Source organism: Pollachius pollachius (assembly GCF_949987615.1).
Source record: "Pollachius pollachius genome assembly, chromosome: 15".
NCBI classification, from domain to species: Eukaryota; Metazoa; Chordata; class Actinopteri; order Gadiformes; family Gadidae; genus Pollachius; species Pollachius pollachius.
Window position 1 is genome coordinate 18,175,877 of NC_136948.1, and position 18,331 is coordinate 18,194,207.

Genomic DNA, 18,331 nt, shown 5'->3' on the forward strand with positions numbered 1-18,331 from the left:
TTCTCTGTTTGTCTGGACTGGCCCCCACAAACCCTCTACTCCTTTTCCTCCCTTTTCCCCGGCTACGTAATTGGAATCAGTCGTACCTTGCAGATGGATGTGTGTGTGTGTGTGTGTGTGTCTGTGTGTGTGTGTGTGTGTGTGTGTGTGTGTGTGTGTGTGTGTGTGCATGCATGAGTGAGTGTGTGTGTGCAAAGAAACCTACAAAGTAATTGAAATCATTCCTGGGTGGACCAGCTTCTCCAAGTGAGATGAAGTGCGGAGGGAGAAGAGTGTGTGCATGTGTGCACCCCGTCCATGGGTTTGTGTTACTGGAGGGCCTTAGAGAACAGCCATGTGATGTGTCCTAATCCCTGTGTTTCCTTTGGATGGAATATTTTTACATTTCTTTATTGATTTCACTGAAAGAATGGAAATAATCTATGACCCATTGGAGAAAAACAAATCCAATATAGAAAAGCTGTTAATCACTTCTTAGGACATTCTTGTAGATTGGAATGCTTGTGTGTGTGTGTGTGTGTGTGTGTGTGTGTGTGTGTGTGTGTGTGTGTGTGTGTGTGTGTGTGTGTGTGTGTGTGTGTGTATGGTTGCATGGCCATGCTTTTTTTTGTCCAGCCTATCTGTGTCTTTGCATGTGCGTCTACCTGTGTCTGCAGCTTAAGTCACGTAGAATGTGAGTGTGTGTGCGATTGTACACGTTGTCTGTGTGTGTGTTTTATGGGGGCCCTGAAACTGAGGGAATATATTTGAGAGTGGTGCGACAATGATACAGACAGATCTCTCTGGGACGTTGTGTTTTGCAAATCAATACTACATTAAGGTCTTTGGATCCAATTACTGAGTAATATTGTTTGTGGTTCCGCCATTAAACATAGTTTAGTGTACAGGAAAGTAGCACACTAAAAGTCTGCTACTTTTGTGCACTTTAGACTAGGGTACAGTACATTATCATCGTCACTGACAACAATAAGACTGGTACTAATACTTATGATTATCATAGAACACCACCAATGGAAGATACATGCCAAAAATTCCTATCAGACATAAAGAAATTTAAAATTGCACAGAAGAGCATTTGATGTCGCTCAGGCAGGAAGTACTCAAAGTTATTCAGAACAAAGATAACAAATTGGCATGGCTTGTGAAAATGGTGTGATCTGTTGCTGTGAAACCAGAAATTATAGATTTTTCTTGAAAAGGCAGGCATCCTTTCTGTTCCTTGGCTATACCACACTGTTGCAGGGGCGGCATGTTGTTCAGGATGTAGAGCGGATTGGCTGGTCACCGGAAGCTTGCTAGTTCAATCCCAAGCTCCTCCTACCTGACTGTCGAGGTGTCCCCGAGCAAGACACCTAACCCTGACTGCTCCCGACGAGCTGGCTGTCGTGCGTGGTGGACTCCGTCGTCGGTGTGTGAATGTGTGCATGAACGTGTGAATGTGAGGCAATATTCTAAAGCGCTTTGGGTGGCCACTGGTTAGAAAAGCGCTCTATAAATGTAGTCCATTTACCATTTACACTGTTAATCCCTGTGTGGCCAGCAGGGCATGATGTACAGCCCTTTATAGCTCCCACACATAACCAGTTGTAATCCCACTCTCTGTGTTGTCTGCTGTTTAGGAGAGCCTTAGCTTCCTGCTATTATTCCTCAGTGATCTGCCTCAGGGTACTGGCGGTGAGCACAGGCTATTTTTAGCCTGCCTGTCCAGCGAGACTCTCCACGCCTCAATTGTTACACAAGAAGGAATTAAATCATATATGATGATGGGATGGCAAATAACTGTGTGTGTGTGTGTCTACTGTAAATATGATTATGTACAATGAGATTACCACAAAACATGGCAGTGTGTACAGTGCAAGTGCATCCATTTTTCATGTCTTGTCTTTATGTGTGTTTGTGTGTGTGTGTGTGTGTGTTTGCGTGAGTGTTTGGCTTTGTGCAAACACGTGTTGCGTCTGTGTAGCCACTTACATAAATTCACCAGACACATCTCCTTGTATCGCGTGACACTACCTTTGCACTTGTTGTTTGTGTGCATACTCTACAGGACACTGTGTGTGTGTGAGTGTGTGTGTGTGTATGTGTGTGTGTGTGTGTGTGTGTGTGTGTGTGTGTGTGTGTGTGTTCGTGTGTGTATGTGTGTTAATCGGCTTGTAGCCATGGCTGGCTAGCTGGAGCCGGGGCTCAGGTGAACAGGAGCTGGATTAGCATCAGGGTCACAAGGAAGCAAAGAGGCTTAGCTATAGCGCTAGCGAAAAACAAGCTGCATCCTCTCTCTCTCTCTCTGTCTCTCTCCGTCTCTCTCTCTGTCTCTCTGTCTATGTCTCTGTTTCTGTCTCTGTCTATTTCTTTTTTTGTCTGTGTCTCTATCTCTGACTCTGAGTGTGTCTGTGGTCCTCTCTTCCGTCCCTCTCTCCTTTTCTCTACCTTGCTTTTTTGCACGCCCCCTTGAGACGCTAGCTCTCCTCTCCGTTGTATACCATTCTATTTTATCTGCCATGTGTGACTTAATCAGGGGCCTGGGTGAAATGACTAATTTACATAACATAATGAGAAAACACTCCTCCGAGGTGAACACTGTGTGTGTGTAAACACTGTCATTGGCACTTGTGAATTGTTCTCAAGGATATGGCCCAGGCACCACTTATCAGCGCTGAATATGGCAGCTGCCATGTGATGTATGGAAGAAAGTCTCATGGGTATCACGCCAAGTCGCAGATGCTACCTTCTTACGTTTTTATTCATGCAGTTCATGAATGAAGGTTCCTAGTTGTCCCTCCTCGCTGAGTCTCGGGGTGCCCCTGAGCAAGACACTTAACCCTAACTGCTCCTGACGAGCTGGCTGTCGCCTTGCATGGTTGACTCCGCCGTCGGTATTATGTATTAACCGTTGTGAGTCACTTTGGATAAAAGCATCTGCTAAACGGTATAAATGTTAATGTAAATGTCATGCTATGTTCATAGTCGAGGTATCGACATCCACTCCCAGGTTTCAGGTCAGACACAGGTCTTATTTAACAGGACCAATTTTAGGATTAGTTAGTTCAGTATCACCTGCATGGGAAGATCATCAACAATGGAGATGGGAGGGCACGTGGGATTAGCTAAGAGATGGCCGCTAATCGGCCCACAATCAACGCTCAATGGAAGCAAACTGTGCTTGTGTTGCCGAACAGATGAATGGGGATTGGAACACGCTGGGTCAAAATATGGGCAGCCAAGGTATGCCATCGCACCTGTTAGGTGAGGGATTAGGCTGTGTGATGTTGTTGATGTTGTTGTTATGTGGGTGGAAGGGTGTGGGAGCTTGGTTCATTTAGGCAAGAAAGCATATCCATTTAATCTCCTAGATTTCTTATGATTTGTGTATTGGCCATTCATAACCAACTTTTGGATCCATCAATTCACTCTCACTGCTAGAGATTCGGTTTCTGTAGAGAAAATTTTGAAGTTCAGCGGACATAATTTGCATGGTCTTTAGTATACCTAGGGTCGTTGACCAAATGGAACCGCCTTTTGGTCTAAAAGGTGATTTTACATACTCGTTGATACCATTTATATTTGAACCTGTTGTGCTTCATCCGAGACATAATTCCATTCTCCTTTGTTCCATTTTCTTGTCCAGATGCTTCAGCAAACTACATCAGACAACTGGAAAACAAGGTGCGGATACTGGAGGAAGACCACAAGCAGATTCTCTTAAAGGTAATAATGCTGAAAATAGACAGAGATCACACTGGTCATTGTTCATGATTGTTTGTGGACTCTGGTAGCCGTTAAGTGAAACAGCCTAATAAAACCGTTTGGATTATAGGGCATTTCTTCATGCCATAATTCTCTGTCGTATTAAGTTGGAGCTACTGTGATATTCAAATGCACAAAGGGAAAACACTTATTGCTTTGACCTTTACCCTGTACTGTTTTGTTCACCATTTTGGATGGATGGATAGCCCTCTAGCACAACTTTGTCAAAATGTCCTTTTAATTAGTTTAACGAGTTGTCCCTCAGTATTATCATGTTACAACTGAAATGTTTTGAGAAGAAAATTCAGGACATGATAGCTTTTGAAGTGAACCATCTCAGCTCACATTCAACTAGTACCACATTGGTACAGCTTGGGGTGTTTTTTACACGCATGCACACACACGCACGCACGCACGCACGCACGCACACACACACACACACACACACACACATGCACACACACACACACACACACACACACACACACACACACACACACCGCCCTTTCTCTTTCTCTTTCACCATGGCCCTGTCCACATCTGGCTTTCACATGCACTCAATTAAAATATATTTGACTTCTGGGGAAAAAAACATCTGTCACAGAATATAATAAACAGGTCGGTGTTTTGTAAGGTGCATCTGTGCCCCCTGAAGATATTAACGTCTCATGCGAAAAATGGTGTCTAATATGGATGTCTAACAAACTCTCTCTTTCTCTCTCTCTTTCTCTTTCTCTTTCTCTTTCTCTCTCTCTCTCTCTCTCTCTCTCTCTCTCTCTCTCTCTCTCTCTCTCTCTCTCTCTTCTCTCTCTCTTTCTCCCCACTCCTCTCCCAGGCTGGTCCCGGGGATACGAAAACCTTAAAGAAGGGCATGACTCTCTACCACTCGGAGTCCCAGCTCTCCTCTCTTTGCCAGCTCCAGGAGAGCATGTTCAACGTACGTAAACAGGGGGGTGGTGCTGTGTGGGCATCTGTGATACTAATTAATGCAGGAAAAACAGGTTTGATCATATCATTATGCAAAGTATGTATAATGATGCACACACACACACACACACACACACACACACACACACACACACACACACCGGTACATCCATTACCTGACCACGAATGTTCCTGAATGTGTTCTCACTCTTCAAACGATGACGCTGAACATGAAGGACACGGAACAGGAAGAGAGGAAATACAGAAGATGCAATGTTTACAGAAATTATGTCATTCACAAATATGGTTGCTTACTTGCTTGTGTTTGTGTGTGTCCCGATCTTGCCATGCAAGCCATCTGTTGTATAGTGCAGAGAAGAGCAAATAGTCTCTTCAATCATAAAGTAGTTCAATACCTTGAAGGAACAGGAAGGAAACCCAGGGGTGTGCATGTGTGAGCGTGTGTCAGATGAGTCCTGGATGGAAAAAATAAGCGCTGACCTAAATTGTTACTTACACATATGAGAACCACCTTTGCTGTGTCCTCTCTCTATCTAACTCTACCTTGCTCTAGCCTCTCTTCTCTCTCTTTCTCTCCCTCTCTCCCTCTCTCTTGTCTCTCTCTCTTGCTCTCTCTCTCTCTCTCTCTCTCTCTCTCTCTCTCTCTCTCTCTCTCTCTCTCACTCTCTCTCTCTCTCTCTCTCTCTCTCCCCACATGTGATCCTGGCATACAAAATAAAATAAGCTTAGGAACCAAGGTAGGTTTGGTGTTGGCCCCGACTACAGGATAAATGAATAATGAATAACCTAGGGAAGGGTCCTATCACATATTTTTTCCTCATTCTGGTTTATGCTACAATCATACCCGCGGCCGTGCATGGGAGGGGGTACACCTCCTTCCACTATGTCACTTCCAAGACGGAAACACACATCCGCTTACGGGAAGTCAGATTTCTGGGAAACGGCGATTGTACTTAGAATACCGTGGAGTGTTCTGAAGAGTTTTGTGTTTTGCCGAGAACACATAAGTTGCTTCCATGCTGTTACACTCCTCAGAATAGGTTTTGAAACCTGTTTGCTTTCGGCAAATGTTGGGTTAATCTTTTCTTCGGAGATGAAAGCTGTGTTATCCCGTCCAGCCTCTTAACAAGTCTTAGGCGCCAAGGATTAACCATTTTACAATTTATGACCATTTCTTGTGAACCTTGTACGCTGGTTCAATGTACGTGGTGGTCCACTTATCTAGAATGTGGGTCGCACGGTCAGAGCTCTGTGTGTCAGACGCTTACATTACTGCTGTTACAGCAAGGTTGTTATTTGTGCGCGGAGCAATTGTTTACGCGAGTACAATATATTGCTCACTCAGCTCTCTCTTTCTCTCGGTTTCCCTTCTGGCCATTCTCTACCTCTCTGACTCCCTCTATATCCTTAGACTCTACAGTAGATTCCGGTCATTTAGTATTGTATTTATTGTAATCAAGCAACCAACCATCCTTTAGAACCCTTAATAAAAAAAAATTGGGTGATTTTGGACAATAATCGTGACATGTATCAAGAGAATGTACCCGGTGACCCGGGCTTCACTCTGGATCAGGTTTGTGTGTGTTCCCTCCCATAACCCCGGAGGAAACCCACACACAAAAGGTTGGAGGAAACTTTCAACTTTCTACTGAAATAGTACCTTCTGTACACAGAGAATTTGCGTGCACTTTGCAGATCCTGTGTTTACCGGGCGTCTCTGAGCACTGCTCTGTTCTTCAGATCCATTTAGTCAACACCTGTGCTCCCATGACAGGATATGACCGATACCGCGTGCCACGCCCCTATTCATGTCACGCTATCAGAGATAACACTGTTGCCATCTCGTATGTTGTTGTAGCAACAACGATGCTACGCTCCACCAGCGTTGCCAGATTGGGCCAGATATCCAACGCTGCAGCCAGTGTGTTGAGTGTCTGCGGTGACGGTTGGTTTAACCTGTGCACACTGATTTCTCAATGTGCAACAAGTATGCAGCCTCACCCAGCCCTTGAGTCCTATCAGTCTGACTCGGGCCAGGTGAGGCTGCTTAAACCAGCCATCAAACCACACGCACGCACGCACGCACGCACGCACGCACGCACGCACGCACGCACGCACGCACGCACGCACGCACGCACGCACGCACGCACGCACGCACGCACGCACGCACGCACGCACGCACGCACGCACGCACGCCCGCACGTATCCACAACTTATGTGTCATTGATAGAGAATCATTTTTTTCACACGAAACAGAACAAGTGTCAGGGAGGGGTAAAAACCTGGGAGGGCTAATCAATAGATCAGGTTCTATCACTATCATTTATCATTTTTAAAATATATCGGCAACTCTTGCACATTTGTGCAATTTGTTGCCAAGAAGAGCTTATGTGTAATTTACCATAACATTGTCATGGAACAACATTGAGTGGCAGCTTGGAAATTGAAGCTTAAAGCGCGATCCACGATGAATGATCAGAAGCCCCGGGGCTCAGTGTTGTCATGGTGATGAGGATTCTAATCAGTGGTCCACTCCATCCCCCTCGCTCCCCCCTGTTCCCCACTCCAGGGAACCCTGCGGACCCCCAGTGGTGAACCGTCACCCACGGGTGGTGGCTACCCCCCTCCGGGACAGAAGCCCGAAGCCGTGGTCCATGCCATGAAGGTAGGAGCCTACTGAAACAGAGAACAGAGTGAACAGAATTCATTCATTCACTCGTCAGCGAGTAAACATTGGAACTATGGCGATCACCCAGTGAATCAGAGGAGATACAAAGAAGGGAATCCATTCATTAAAGCTTGTTTTTGTGCGTGTTTGTGTGTGTTTGCGTAGGTGTTGGAGGTGCACGATAAGCTGGACAGGCAGATCCCGGAGGACTATGACGAGGACCTCAGTGAGAAGGAGAAGGCCATCGTCAGAGAAATGTGCAATGTATGTGCCGTTCGTTTACTTCCATTCTTTTTTTTTTCTTCTTTTCTTTTTCGCTTATCTGTTCTTTCTTTCTTCTCAGCCATGGAAAACAACACAGGATTAATTCACCCCTACGTTCCTTTTCCACTCAACTGCTTTCCTGCCTTTCAACGGCTTTTCGCCCTTTCTCTCCCTCTCTCTCTCTCTCGTGCTCTCGCTCTCTCGCTCTCTCTCTCACTCTCGCTCTTCTACCTCCTTCCATCTCCACACATACTCACACATCCTCTTGAATGTTGCAAATCACTTTGAAGCCTTTTATTTCCACCTATAACTCTCTCTCTCTCGCTCTCTCTGTCTCTCTGTCATTTTTAATTAAGAGGGCCCCTCTGTGGAATAGCAGTTTGTTCTGTTGACAAAGCACCTATTAACTGCTGAAACAATAAAGCCCTTGTTTGTCCTGTAAACCACATAGTTCTCAACCACATTGTAAACTTGCAGTCTGGCTCAGTACTGCACAATAATTACAAGGATAAAGGAGGCCACAAAATTGTGTTTTGTATGATAGAACCAGGATCAATCTTTGAAATTAAAAGTAAAAAAAATGCCACACACATTGCACAAACAACAGCACTAATGACACCACTTTCCTAGGCCATTTGCGAGCATGGATTGTTGTTCCACACTTTTATTGTTGCATTGCATTGTGGGAATGGTACCACTGGTGAGACCAGTCCCCTGTGTCTGCTAACTAACCAGTTCTAATGATTCATCCTACACACACACACACACACACACACACACACACACACACACACACACACACACACACACACACACACACACACACACACACACACACACACACACACACACACACACACACAATGGGCACTATTCATAACACACTGTGTCCTATAGGGGCATAAAGAAGCCCCTTCAGCTGTGGCAGGAATTTCATCTTCTCACACAGATCCTGCTGACGGGAATCTGAAAGGCGGCAGCGGTTCCGACCGTGTAATCCTATCCGTCTTCTGGCGGCAGGTGAATAACGCTCCTCTTTGATCCTCTCCCAGGTGGTGTGGCGAAAGCTGGGCGACGCGGCCGGATCCAAACCCTCCGTCCGACAGCAGCTCTCCGGGAACCACTACAAGGGCCCCAAGTAGTGGCTCTCAGGGGCCGAGGCGGGGGTCGTCCTGTGAGGAGGGCCCTCCTCTCCTTCTGTTTTCTTTTGTTTCTCTGGGGGACATTATCTGGGAGCCAGAGACTCGTACTTTTGTACCCCCCGACACGCAGACTGTGCAGGTCAAGTTGATGTTGAAAATGGTCCGCTAGCCGTACGAGGTGAATTTAAACGGACCTATCGGCTACCCGTACCATTTCCTCTGGCCAGTCAAGGGACAAGACTGGAAAAAGAATGCAGAGAAATATATGATTACCCTGCAGCAAGGCTAGAACCAATTCGATGACCGTTGTTAAAGAAAATATATATTCCCCAAGGCCATATGGAAAGATATGCTTTTTTTTAATATAAATCACAGAACTTGAAGCATCTGTCAATTAAGTAACATGTCGTTTTTTTTGTCTTCTTGATGTCCATCTTATCAGGGGTTTGGTGTTTGAATGCTGCATATAACTCACCACACCAATTCTGTAGATGTATTATAAAACATGGCCAGTCACGTGTAAAAGCAACCGCCAATCCAAAACAAAAAAGTGATTAATTGGCATCCTGGATCTACACATTTCATGAAGGGAAGCCAAAACGTGACATGTGGTTACCTGATTGAAAAAAATGATACACTGGTGTTCTCTCTCGTGACTAATGTCTCCTGTGAATACATTAAACTCAAAAGTAATCGTCTGTCTGACTTCACCTTGAGCCCTCCAATCCCGACTTACTAAATTAGGGAAACTTGACCTAAAATTGTGAGAATTCCTGCAGGAGGAGGATCCTTCCCACCGATGTCCAACTTTGTTGAACAATCTTCCGATATGACAATCTTTTCTGTTATGAAATTCAGCTTCCGTGTGTGTATTCATTAAGAAGCCTGTGTTTGTGTTTATGGTGCCGATATCTGACACTTGTCGATAGCGACGCAGTCAAATCCAATGAGAGGGTGGCCTGTTAGCGATAACCGCTAACTTGTACCCCCCCCCCCCCCACCCCATCAGCTGAAATAGCTAACAATTGCACCCTTTACATATAAGCTGTGATGTTTTGCCCACATCGTGACTGGTGTCATACACGTTGTCATCGATTCTCTTGATTGGTGTTGTTGGAAGGCGACGCATTACTGCCTGTGAGTTCTGTGAACTACCGGGCTTATGCACGCCACACAAAAACAAAAACTAAATCAGTTTGCTCATAAGCTCTGTAGTCAACTTGAAGGGTGCTGTAGGTAAGATTTAAGAGCTACTTTTTGAGTGTGATGTGTTGAAAATGGCTGCACCTGCCTCTTTATGGGGTTTACAAACGTGACACATTTTTTCTCTTCTGCCCTATCTCGCTCTCCCTTTACATCTCTTGAATCTGACCTACAGCAGCTTTCACCAAATGTGGACATTTGCTGTGGTTTCAAATTGCAATGCTCTCGTCTGCATAGCCAGACTGCTGAGAGAAGGTCTGTTTCTTGGTTTTCAATCAGAACAAACCATTCTTTCTTGATTTATAAAATTGTTATCCTGTTGGATATGTCCCTAGTAGCAAAGTACAGACCTTTTTACCCAATACCTCATTGCAATTTTGTTAGTGAATAAAATGAAGTATTCCCTGTGTATACTCTTATGTGTTGTAGTATACACAATGTACACTTTATAGTATATACTGTCAGAAATATATTAGGAGTTTTAGAATTGTTGCATAAGCACTTGCTAGGGGTATTTGAAGACACTCGCTGCATTATTTTTTATTTTGTACGAGTCCCATTTGAGATACATTACATCATTATTTGTGCACCATGCTGTTTTTCTTTAAAGATTATCGTGACTTTATTTGCATACTCTATTCTCATTCTATGAGATAATACATGGCTTTTAGCCACTTCATGCCACAATCGTTTGGTTGTATGTCCTGAATGCAGCAGGTGGCTTTCATTTTGTAGGGACTTCTGTTATGGCAAGCCATGTATTAGCCTACTGTAGGCAGCTTTTACAAAATGAGCAGTCATGATTTGAAGTTAAGAAAAGTCCACTTGATTTTATGACATTGTCAACTAGCCCTTGTATTTTGATTTAAAAAATGATATATATCTATATATATATAAACATGTACAAACAATATTTTTGAAGAAGTTACCTTTTAGGCTAACAACTATTCTATGATGACTAACAATTTTTTTATTTGATGATTTCATGTTCGAAGCACAATAGTTAACATTTTTTGGACTTTTTTATTTTTCATATTCAAATACACTGCTTCTTTTGTCATTGTAAAGTGTGGATTTCAACCATATGAATGCTAATATTGTCCTTGTGACACATGGTAGGGCATAATGTAGTTATGTAAATATACCTGCTCTCCAATAGATAACGAGGGAATAGCATGCGTTTCTACATTTTCTTTTTCATAAACAATGTAGCTTTAAATTGAAGTATTTTAGAAATGTATGCAATATGAAAAAATAACCCATTTTTAGAACACTTTGAAATAATAAAAATGAATAATTTCTATGTAAAGCTCATGCGTTGGAGTGATTTTTTGGACACATGAATGGCATGGATGTGCTCACGAACAATTCAATTTTAAATGGCAAAGTTAAATGGCCATTTGGCAGAAATCCGTGACCAAATACTAATTTATCTAAAAGGCTAGGGCGCCTTCTAGTGGTGGACCTACGGAATAACGCCACCAGGTTTTTAACACAAGCGTTATACAGGAAAGTCAATTTCGCATGCATTATGCGCTAAAATATAACGCACAATAAAGCTAAATTACTGGTTGACATCCCGATTGACCCATGAGGGATTTTCCAATAGTTTCAGTTTAATTTTGTGTAGAGAGAAAAGGAAAGATGACAATTTCTTTCGATATTGCATTTTGTTTGTTAAATTGCTACTGTAAAGCAGTAAAAACAGCAAAGAAAAACAGACAACCCAGCAGAATTTAAGTAAAAAAAATGGTTTTAATAGCATAAGCATATTTGAAAGTCATACATGATCCTTGCACCAATAAAAAAAAGTATCACATGTAAACAATGTTCTTTCAAAACCAAACCTAGTACAAATGGTACTACATTCTAACTGGGAGGAATAAAAAAGTTGGCCCATCCTTGGCCAAACATAATTTGGCAAAGTATTTCAGTTTAAGCAAACAGTATGGCATATTTGAATTATTCTGAATAATTAACATAAATAACGAAAAAATATATTCTGGGGGAATGGAAAATGAATTACCTTTATTGTCTACAGTGCTTGAGCTACAACTTTAAGCCTAGTAAAAAGAGTAATTCCATAAGTACTAATCAGCCCCTCCAGAAAAATGCGGCTTTTTTTGTGATTGTTGCGGCCCTCTTGTGTGAAGTAAACGCAACACTTTTCAACTTTCTGCTTTCTGTTTTTCTGAAGGGACTGACTAATAAAACATTCTAAAACAAACGCCATAGCACATAAACTAGCATTCAAAACTACAATGGGGAAACACCCTTAAAAAAAATAACTTATAATCGATGAATAAAATGTGAAACCTGCTATGTGGTCCAAACCCAGGTTCTTTACCCGCACAAAGCAACACAGAACCGTAACACCGAACGACAGTCACAAACGAAAACACTTTGTTCTGGATACCCCATCATGCATTGCAGCAATAATAAAGACAACCTGGAAAGTTGAGGTAAAACGTAAAGTGAAACACCAGCAAGAGCAATGGGGAGAGGACAACCTGGAGCCTTGAACCTTGGCACAAAGTGTGTGCGTGTGTATGTGTATGTGTGTGTGTGTGTGTGTGTGTGTGTGTGTGTGTGTGTGTGTGTGTGTGTGTGTGTGTGTGTGTGTGTGTGTGTGTGTGTGTGTGTGTGTGTGTGTGTGTGTATGTGTGTGTGTGTGTGTGCGCATGGTCCTGGGACAAGGGGCTCACCTCATCCAGGCGCCCCGGCTCATCCCGCCAGGGGGGGGCGGCGGCATGCCGTGGGCCATGCCTGGCGGGGGTGCGCCCCCCTGCCCGTACCCCGGGATGCCGCGGGCCATGCCCATGTGGCCGTGGGGGGGCGGGGGCATAGCGTAGCCGTGGCTGTACGGCGGCGGCGGCGGCATCGGCGGCGGTGGGTACGCGGCGTTGGGGGGGGGGCCGTGGTAGGACGCGCCGGCCTGCGGGGGGGGAGGAGGGGGTCCGGCAGAGGAGGGAGGGTAGGCGTGGCTGTGGTAGCCCAGCGGGGGCGGGGGATAGGCCTGGGAGGGGGCCGGGTAGCCTCCGCCGCCCCCGCCCCCGTCCGGGGTCATGAGGGACTGGAGGCTCTGGAAGCCCTCCCCCGACATGTAGGAGCTGGAGGTGGGGATGCCCATGATGTAGGCCGCCTGGGAGGCCTGGCTGGGGGGCGGGGGCTGGTGGGCGGAGCCTGAGTGGGAGGGGGGAGGGGGCTGGTGGGCGGAGCCTGAGTGGGAGGGGGGCGGGGGCTGGTGTGCGGAGCCGGGGTGAGGGGGCTGGTGGGCGGAGCCGGGGTGAGAGGGGGGAGGGGGCTGGTGGGCGGAGCCGGGGTGAGAGGGGGGAGGGGGCTGGTGGGCGGAGCCTGAGTGGGAGGGGGGAGGGGGCTGGTGGGCGGAGCCTGAGTGGGAGGGGGGAGGGGGCTGGTGGGCGGAGCCGGGGTGAGAGGGGGGAGGGGGCTGGTGGGCGGAGCCGGGGTGAGGGGGCTGGTGGGCGGAGCCTGAGTGGGAGGGGGGAGGGGGCTGGTGGGCGGAGCCGGGGTGGGAGGGGGGAGGGGGCTGGTGGGCGGAGCCTGAGTGGGAGGGGGGCGGGGGCGGGGGCGGGGCCTTGGCGGCGTCCGGCGGGTACGAGGGAGGGGGGTCCGGTTCCCTGGGTGGGGGGTACGAGGGAGGGGGGTCCGGTTCCCTGGGTGGGGGGTACGAGGGAGGGGGCTGGTGTTCTGTGTACAGGAGGGAGACAGAGGCTATTTGGTTACATATACTTATTGTGTCCATACATTTTTAAATGTTTATTCCCACATTTGTTTAAAAACTTCTACAGTTGCTTCCGAGCATGCTTCGGAGGGAGGGAATTCCGATACAGGGGATAAACCTTTCTCATCACCTCCTCCTTGTGATTTGTATGATATTCTTGTCGTGTTCTTTTTAAGAATACAGAACTTGCATTGTAGTAGACTGGAATAACGCTTAAACTCATGACCCCCCCCTCTCATCCCAGTGGCAATATTAAAATAAAATAGTAGACTATGAATGTCACCTTGCTGAATGTTAATGGTCTACCCCGAGCTGTTGTGTTAGCCCCTGCCCTGGTGTGCTCACCGGCTGGAACCTGTTGTGCAAACAGTGTCTAGACTCTGGACACTGCATCATGCGACACATTCAACTAGGCAAAGAGAGAAGCCCTGACGACGAGCCCATTCAGTGGCCCTCACGCACCCCTTAACTCGAGCAGTATGATAAGAGGTAATGGCCAGAACTCGGTGAACTGTAAGTGCCACTTTGGCCGGTCGCTGCGCGACACGCACGGAAAGACAATGCAGCCCTTCCAGACGCTAGCAACACGTCTGCAGCCTCTGCGGAGGTCGACTGATCGCTGGTCGTCCGGTCAAGAAGGGAACGGGCGTAGTGTTTTGTCTTCAACAGGCAGACACGAGAGTAAAATGAATGCAGACGGCAAAATCGTAACAATGTGTGTATTTTCACATGTATTGCTCTTTCCAACGTTATTTTCCAATGGATTTGCCATGGGTCCATGTACATTTAAGGTTGTGAAGCATAATACTGCCCCCTTGTGTACATATTGATTTTACTTGAAAGTGTAAATGCAGGCAGCTCTGCGGATATCCACGTTGCGAATATCGAGGCGCAACGAGGGCGCTCAAATGTGCTGTACGTAGTACGTCCAGCTTTATAGAGGTGGATCAGGTCCTGGTCAGGACTTGGTGAGGCTACTGACCTGGGGGCGGCAGGGCAGCGGGCATCGGCGGCATGGGGGCCTCCAGTCGAGGGATCTTGGCACCAGAGAGCTCTGAGGAACCGAGACGATGAGTAAGAAACACATCGCGTCAAACAGAGGTAACAGGGAGGGCAAAGAGGGGACCGTCTGTATGAAGAGTAACATGAAGGCAAGTTGTTTGTGTGTCTCATATTCCTTACCTGCAGCCTTGCTCTCTTCTTTAGGAGATGGCTAAGACAAAAAGGAAATGGGATAAGATGAAGATCAGGGCAGAATAGGGTCACTTGCTTATGACCACAGGTTGAATCCATCACGTTCGGCGGTGCGCTGTAATGGCGGCCATACACCGCCTCATCCCGGCCCTTGCACACCGGTCATACAGCGAATTGTCGCCCATCACGCACCTATGAAAAGCCGAAGCTCCACACGCAGTGTTCAAACTGCACCTCCACACAAATGTTAGGGCCAAACGGTGACTATAAATGCCATGGTTGCGTGTGTTCGACTGTTCGTGTGCTTCACGGTGAATATAACGCCCGCTTAACAGTGCTGACATCAGTGTGTACCTTACACAGACACACACAGACACACAGACACACACACACACACACACACACCTGGGCTCTCTTCAGTTGCCTCGGGGGGCTGGTCTGTGGCGAGGGCTTCTTGGCCGGTTGGGGGGCCGGGGAGGGCGGGAGGAGGGCCGGGGGCGGAGGCAGCGCCTGGAGCTGGAGCGCCTGGGGGGGAGCGGGGCTGGACGAGGCCGCCTTCTCCAGCACCGCGGAGCCCGGGCCGCTGGCCGCCGCTGGGCCGGCACCCGGGGGCATCTGCTGCTTGCCCTGGGAGTAGAGGTCCAGGATCTGGTGGCAGATGTCTTTAGGAAGGGGCCCAGTGTAGCGGGAGACCGAGAGAGAGAAGGGGAGGAGGGAGGCGTTGTAGCTGTTGTAGTCCACAAAGATGGAAAACAAACAGTGTAAACGCATATCTTATGGAGCAAGAAACCATAGAGGGTGGATTGCTGGAGCACCCAAAGGAATAGCGAGTTGAACAGTACCTTGGTTATGGAATGGGGCTAGCCTCTGATAAGTGCTATCTACATAAGCCGTCCATCTTTTAATAAGAAAATTATAGTTTAATAATGCAAGATGCGCAGGGGAACACTGGACTAGGAGAGGTGGCAGAGAGCTCAAATTAACATTTGAAGCGCTGGGTATATTATTCGTATATATATATATATATATATATATATATATATATAAATATTTCAGATATTATTCATATTATTCATTCATCCGTATTGTCTCCTTCCCGATAACAGTTCTAACCATTCATCTCATACCGTACCTTCCAGCACCTCCATGGGCACGTCCTGGACAAACTGTTCCCACCAGCGACGGGACGACTGCTTGGCCGTCCACTCCTGGATGTCAAACTTGCAGAGGCGTCCGGCCAGGTACATGACGGCCACGGCGATGATCTCTGGCTCCCACTGCAAGGACAGCATGGTGCACAAGCTGCAGGGGACACAGGGGGGGGCTCCCTCATTGATGGTTGGTTGTATTGCAGATGTTCATTTTTTGTCAGGTTGGGTTTAAATAAGTTCGAGGATCTAGACACACATGTACAACAGGTATAGGGATAATCGTACCTGTCGTTCACAAAGGTCCACGCCATCTGCACTAGCTTCTGTACCTTGTTCTTATCACCTGCACAAAGCAAAAACATTTGCTCGATCAATTACCGAACAAACAAAAGATGCATCTAATCTAATTTTGTACCAAAAGCTATACAAGCAAATTACTCTTTAAAACTACTCCATTGCTTTCCTTGTGTCCCATTTTCAGATCTTATTGAATTAATATTTTGGGAATATTTTTTATTTTAAATTGTTTAAACTACAACCACAAACAGTGTGTACCTTTGAGCTGCTTGGCGTAACGCAACAGGAACTGGTAGGGGTGCTCCACCTGCAGATCAAACTTGATGGTCTGCAGGAGGATACGCTCTAGCACCATGACCTCCTCCTGAACACAGTAGAGGTTACACTGGCATTACACCTTTCCTTGGTTAAACTGAGATGTACCTGGCCGTATGTTCAATGACATTATGGTTTGTATTACATTACATTACGGTTGGAGTCAAATATTGTTTCAACCACCCATTCTGCTCACTCTGGCCACATGCGATCAATAACTCTTCCGTGAAAATGTATTTGAGCAGAAACACACCATAATAAACTTTCTAGTGTCTTTCTATTTCTATTTTCTATTGAAAACACAGATGTGCATCACCTGTATTACACAGCGTTCTATCATTTAAAAAATAAAATCGGTCATAGAATGCCCATCAATGAAACCTCAGCCATATATATCCACGTGATTGAGAACCTTGAAGCCACCCTGATCACCAACCTTCGGATCGTCCCCGAACTGAGCGAACTGGATGTCGTTGAGCAGGCTGCGGGCCGTCTTGATGATGTCTTTGCACTTTTTGGGGGTTTCCTCCACTTTCCCGGCTAAGAAGAGGCAGCATCCGCCCGTCACCTGCAGAACCAAAGCAGATCCTAAAAGCAGAGCGTCTATAAACTGGATACTAGCACCAGTTCAGATGGAAAGTTAAACTAATGAATGGATAATAAAATGTAAATGGGGCGGAACTAGGAAGGTATTTTAATCCTCATCAAACATTTTTGTTTCCCTGTTGTTTTTGGTGTATGATTTTTGGCTTCCCTGTAAGCTGACATGCTTAAAATAAAAAAAACAAAAAGTCTAAACATTAGCATTATGCAATATTTTGTCGTTACATTCACAAGTGATTCGGGAAACATACTTACATATCTTGGGAACTGCTTGAATGAGTGGAACATGTAAAAGCGGTGGAAATAAATTATGCCAGTGGCCAGTGTGTCATAGTGGCTGGTGACAGGGTGTTAAGGGGAATCAGATGTGGTAAAAATGTGCACAACGCTCGTTTACTGCAAATCGGGGTATGCTCAGATAGCATCATCCACGTTAGTAAGCGAATAATGATACAACCATACACAGATTTATGTTGATTCCCAAAAGGATACAGTCCTAACCGGGTGCCCACGTCGAAGATGAACCGCGCACCTTCTCTCCGGTACCTGGCCTCTGTCGCAGGGTCGAGTCCCTCTGACTGGGACGGGGTGTGAGCCAGGTCCCGTTTGTCCCAGTACCAACATGGTTTGATGTGATCCAGACCTGCAGACTGGTTCACAGGAATGGGATTCTCTCTGATATTTTTCATGTACCGATGAGTTTAAATCCGAGCCTACACGAACGAAGTGACTCTTCTAGCTGACCAGGAAGGCTGTTCGGCAATGATGGCGCTGATGCTGATTCAATTAAAATATAACCATAGACCCTTACTGCCCATTCATCTGCTTATGAACATAGGCAAAACAAAGATGAATTACTTAAAATGTAGTCCGCGGACTGCCCACTAGCAATTAGCTAGATGAAAACATTCAACAAAGAACTACAAACAGTCCGCGCAGACGGATTTTGCGTTGCTGTTCCGCACGGCGTTCGAGCCAATGATTGACATATCATTCAGCGAATCACGTCAGGAAACACATCGCCGTAAAAGGAAATATCAACGAGATAAAAGTAAAGGTC

At 46.2% G+C, this 18,331-nt stretch overlaps 2 protein-coding genes across 2 annotated transcripts in view; one reads left to right on the plus strand and one right to left on the minus strand.

The window, feature by feature from the left end:
* ccdc85ca (coiled-coil domain containing 85C, a) overlaps positions 1-11,233 on the plus strand; it is a 21,209-nt gene extending 9,976 nt beyond the window's left edge. The window contains exons 2-6 of the mRNA XM_079752863.1: positions 3,626-3,705; positions 4,580-4,681; positions 7,262-7,357; positions 7,526-7,624; positions 8,677-11,233. Coding sequence (XP_079608989.1) covers positions 3,626-3,705; positions 4,580-4,681; positions 7,262-7,357; positions 7,526-7,624; positions 8,677-8,766 — 467 coding nt within the window. The 3' untranslated portion in view covers positions 8,767-11,233. The remainder of the gene's footprint in view (positions 1-3,625; positions 3,706-4,579; positions 4,682-7,261; positions 7,358-7,525; positions 7,625-8,676) is intronic.
* A 533-nt stretch (positions 11,234-11,766) lies between these two features.
* On the minus strand, positions 11,767-18,231 carry LOC307086955 (cyclin-K-like). Its single transcript, XM_079752301.1, has 11 exons — positions 17,764-18,231; positions 17,527-17,608; positions 17,105-17,236; positions 16,612-16,717; positions 16,342-16,399; positions 16,038-16,207; positions 15,311-15,567; positions 14,894-14,924; positions 14,694-14,765; positions 13,532-13,677; positions 11,767-13,144 (listed from the first exon to the last, which is right to left on the minus strand). Exons 1-11 carry the CDS (start codon positions 17,958-17,960, stop codon positions 12,671-12,673), a joined length of 1,725 nt encoding a protein of 574 aa, XP_079608427.1. The 5' UTR covers positions 17,961-18,231; the 3' UTR covers positions 11,767-12,670.
* Between the last annotated feature and the right edge of the window lie 100 nt (positions 18,232-18,331).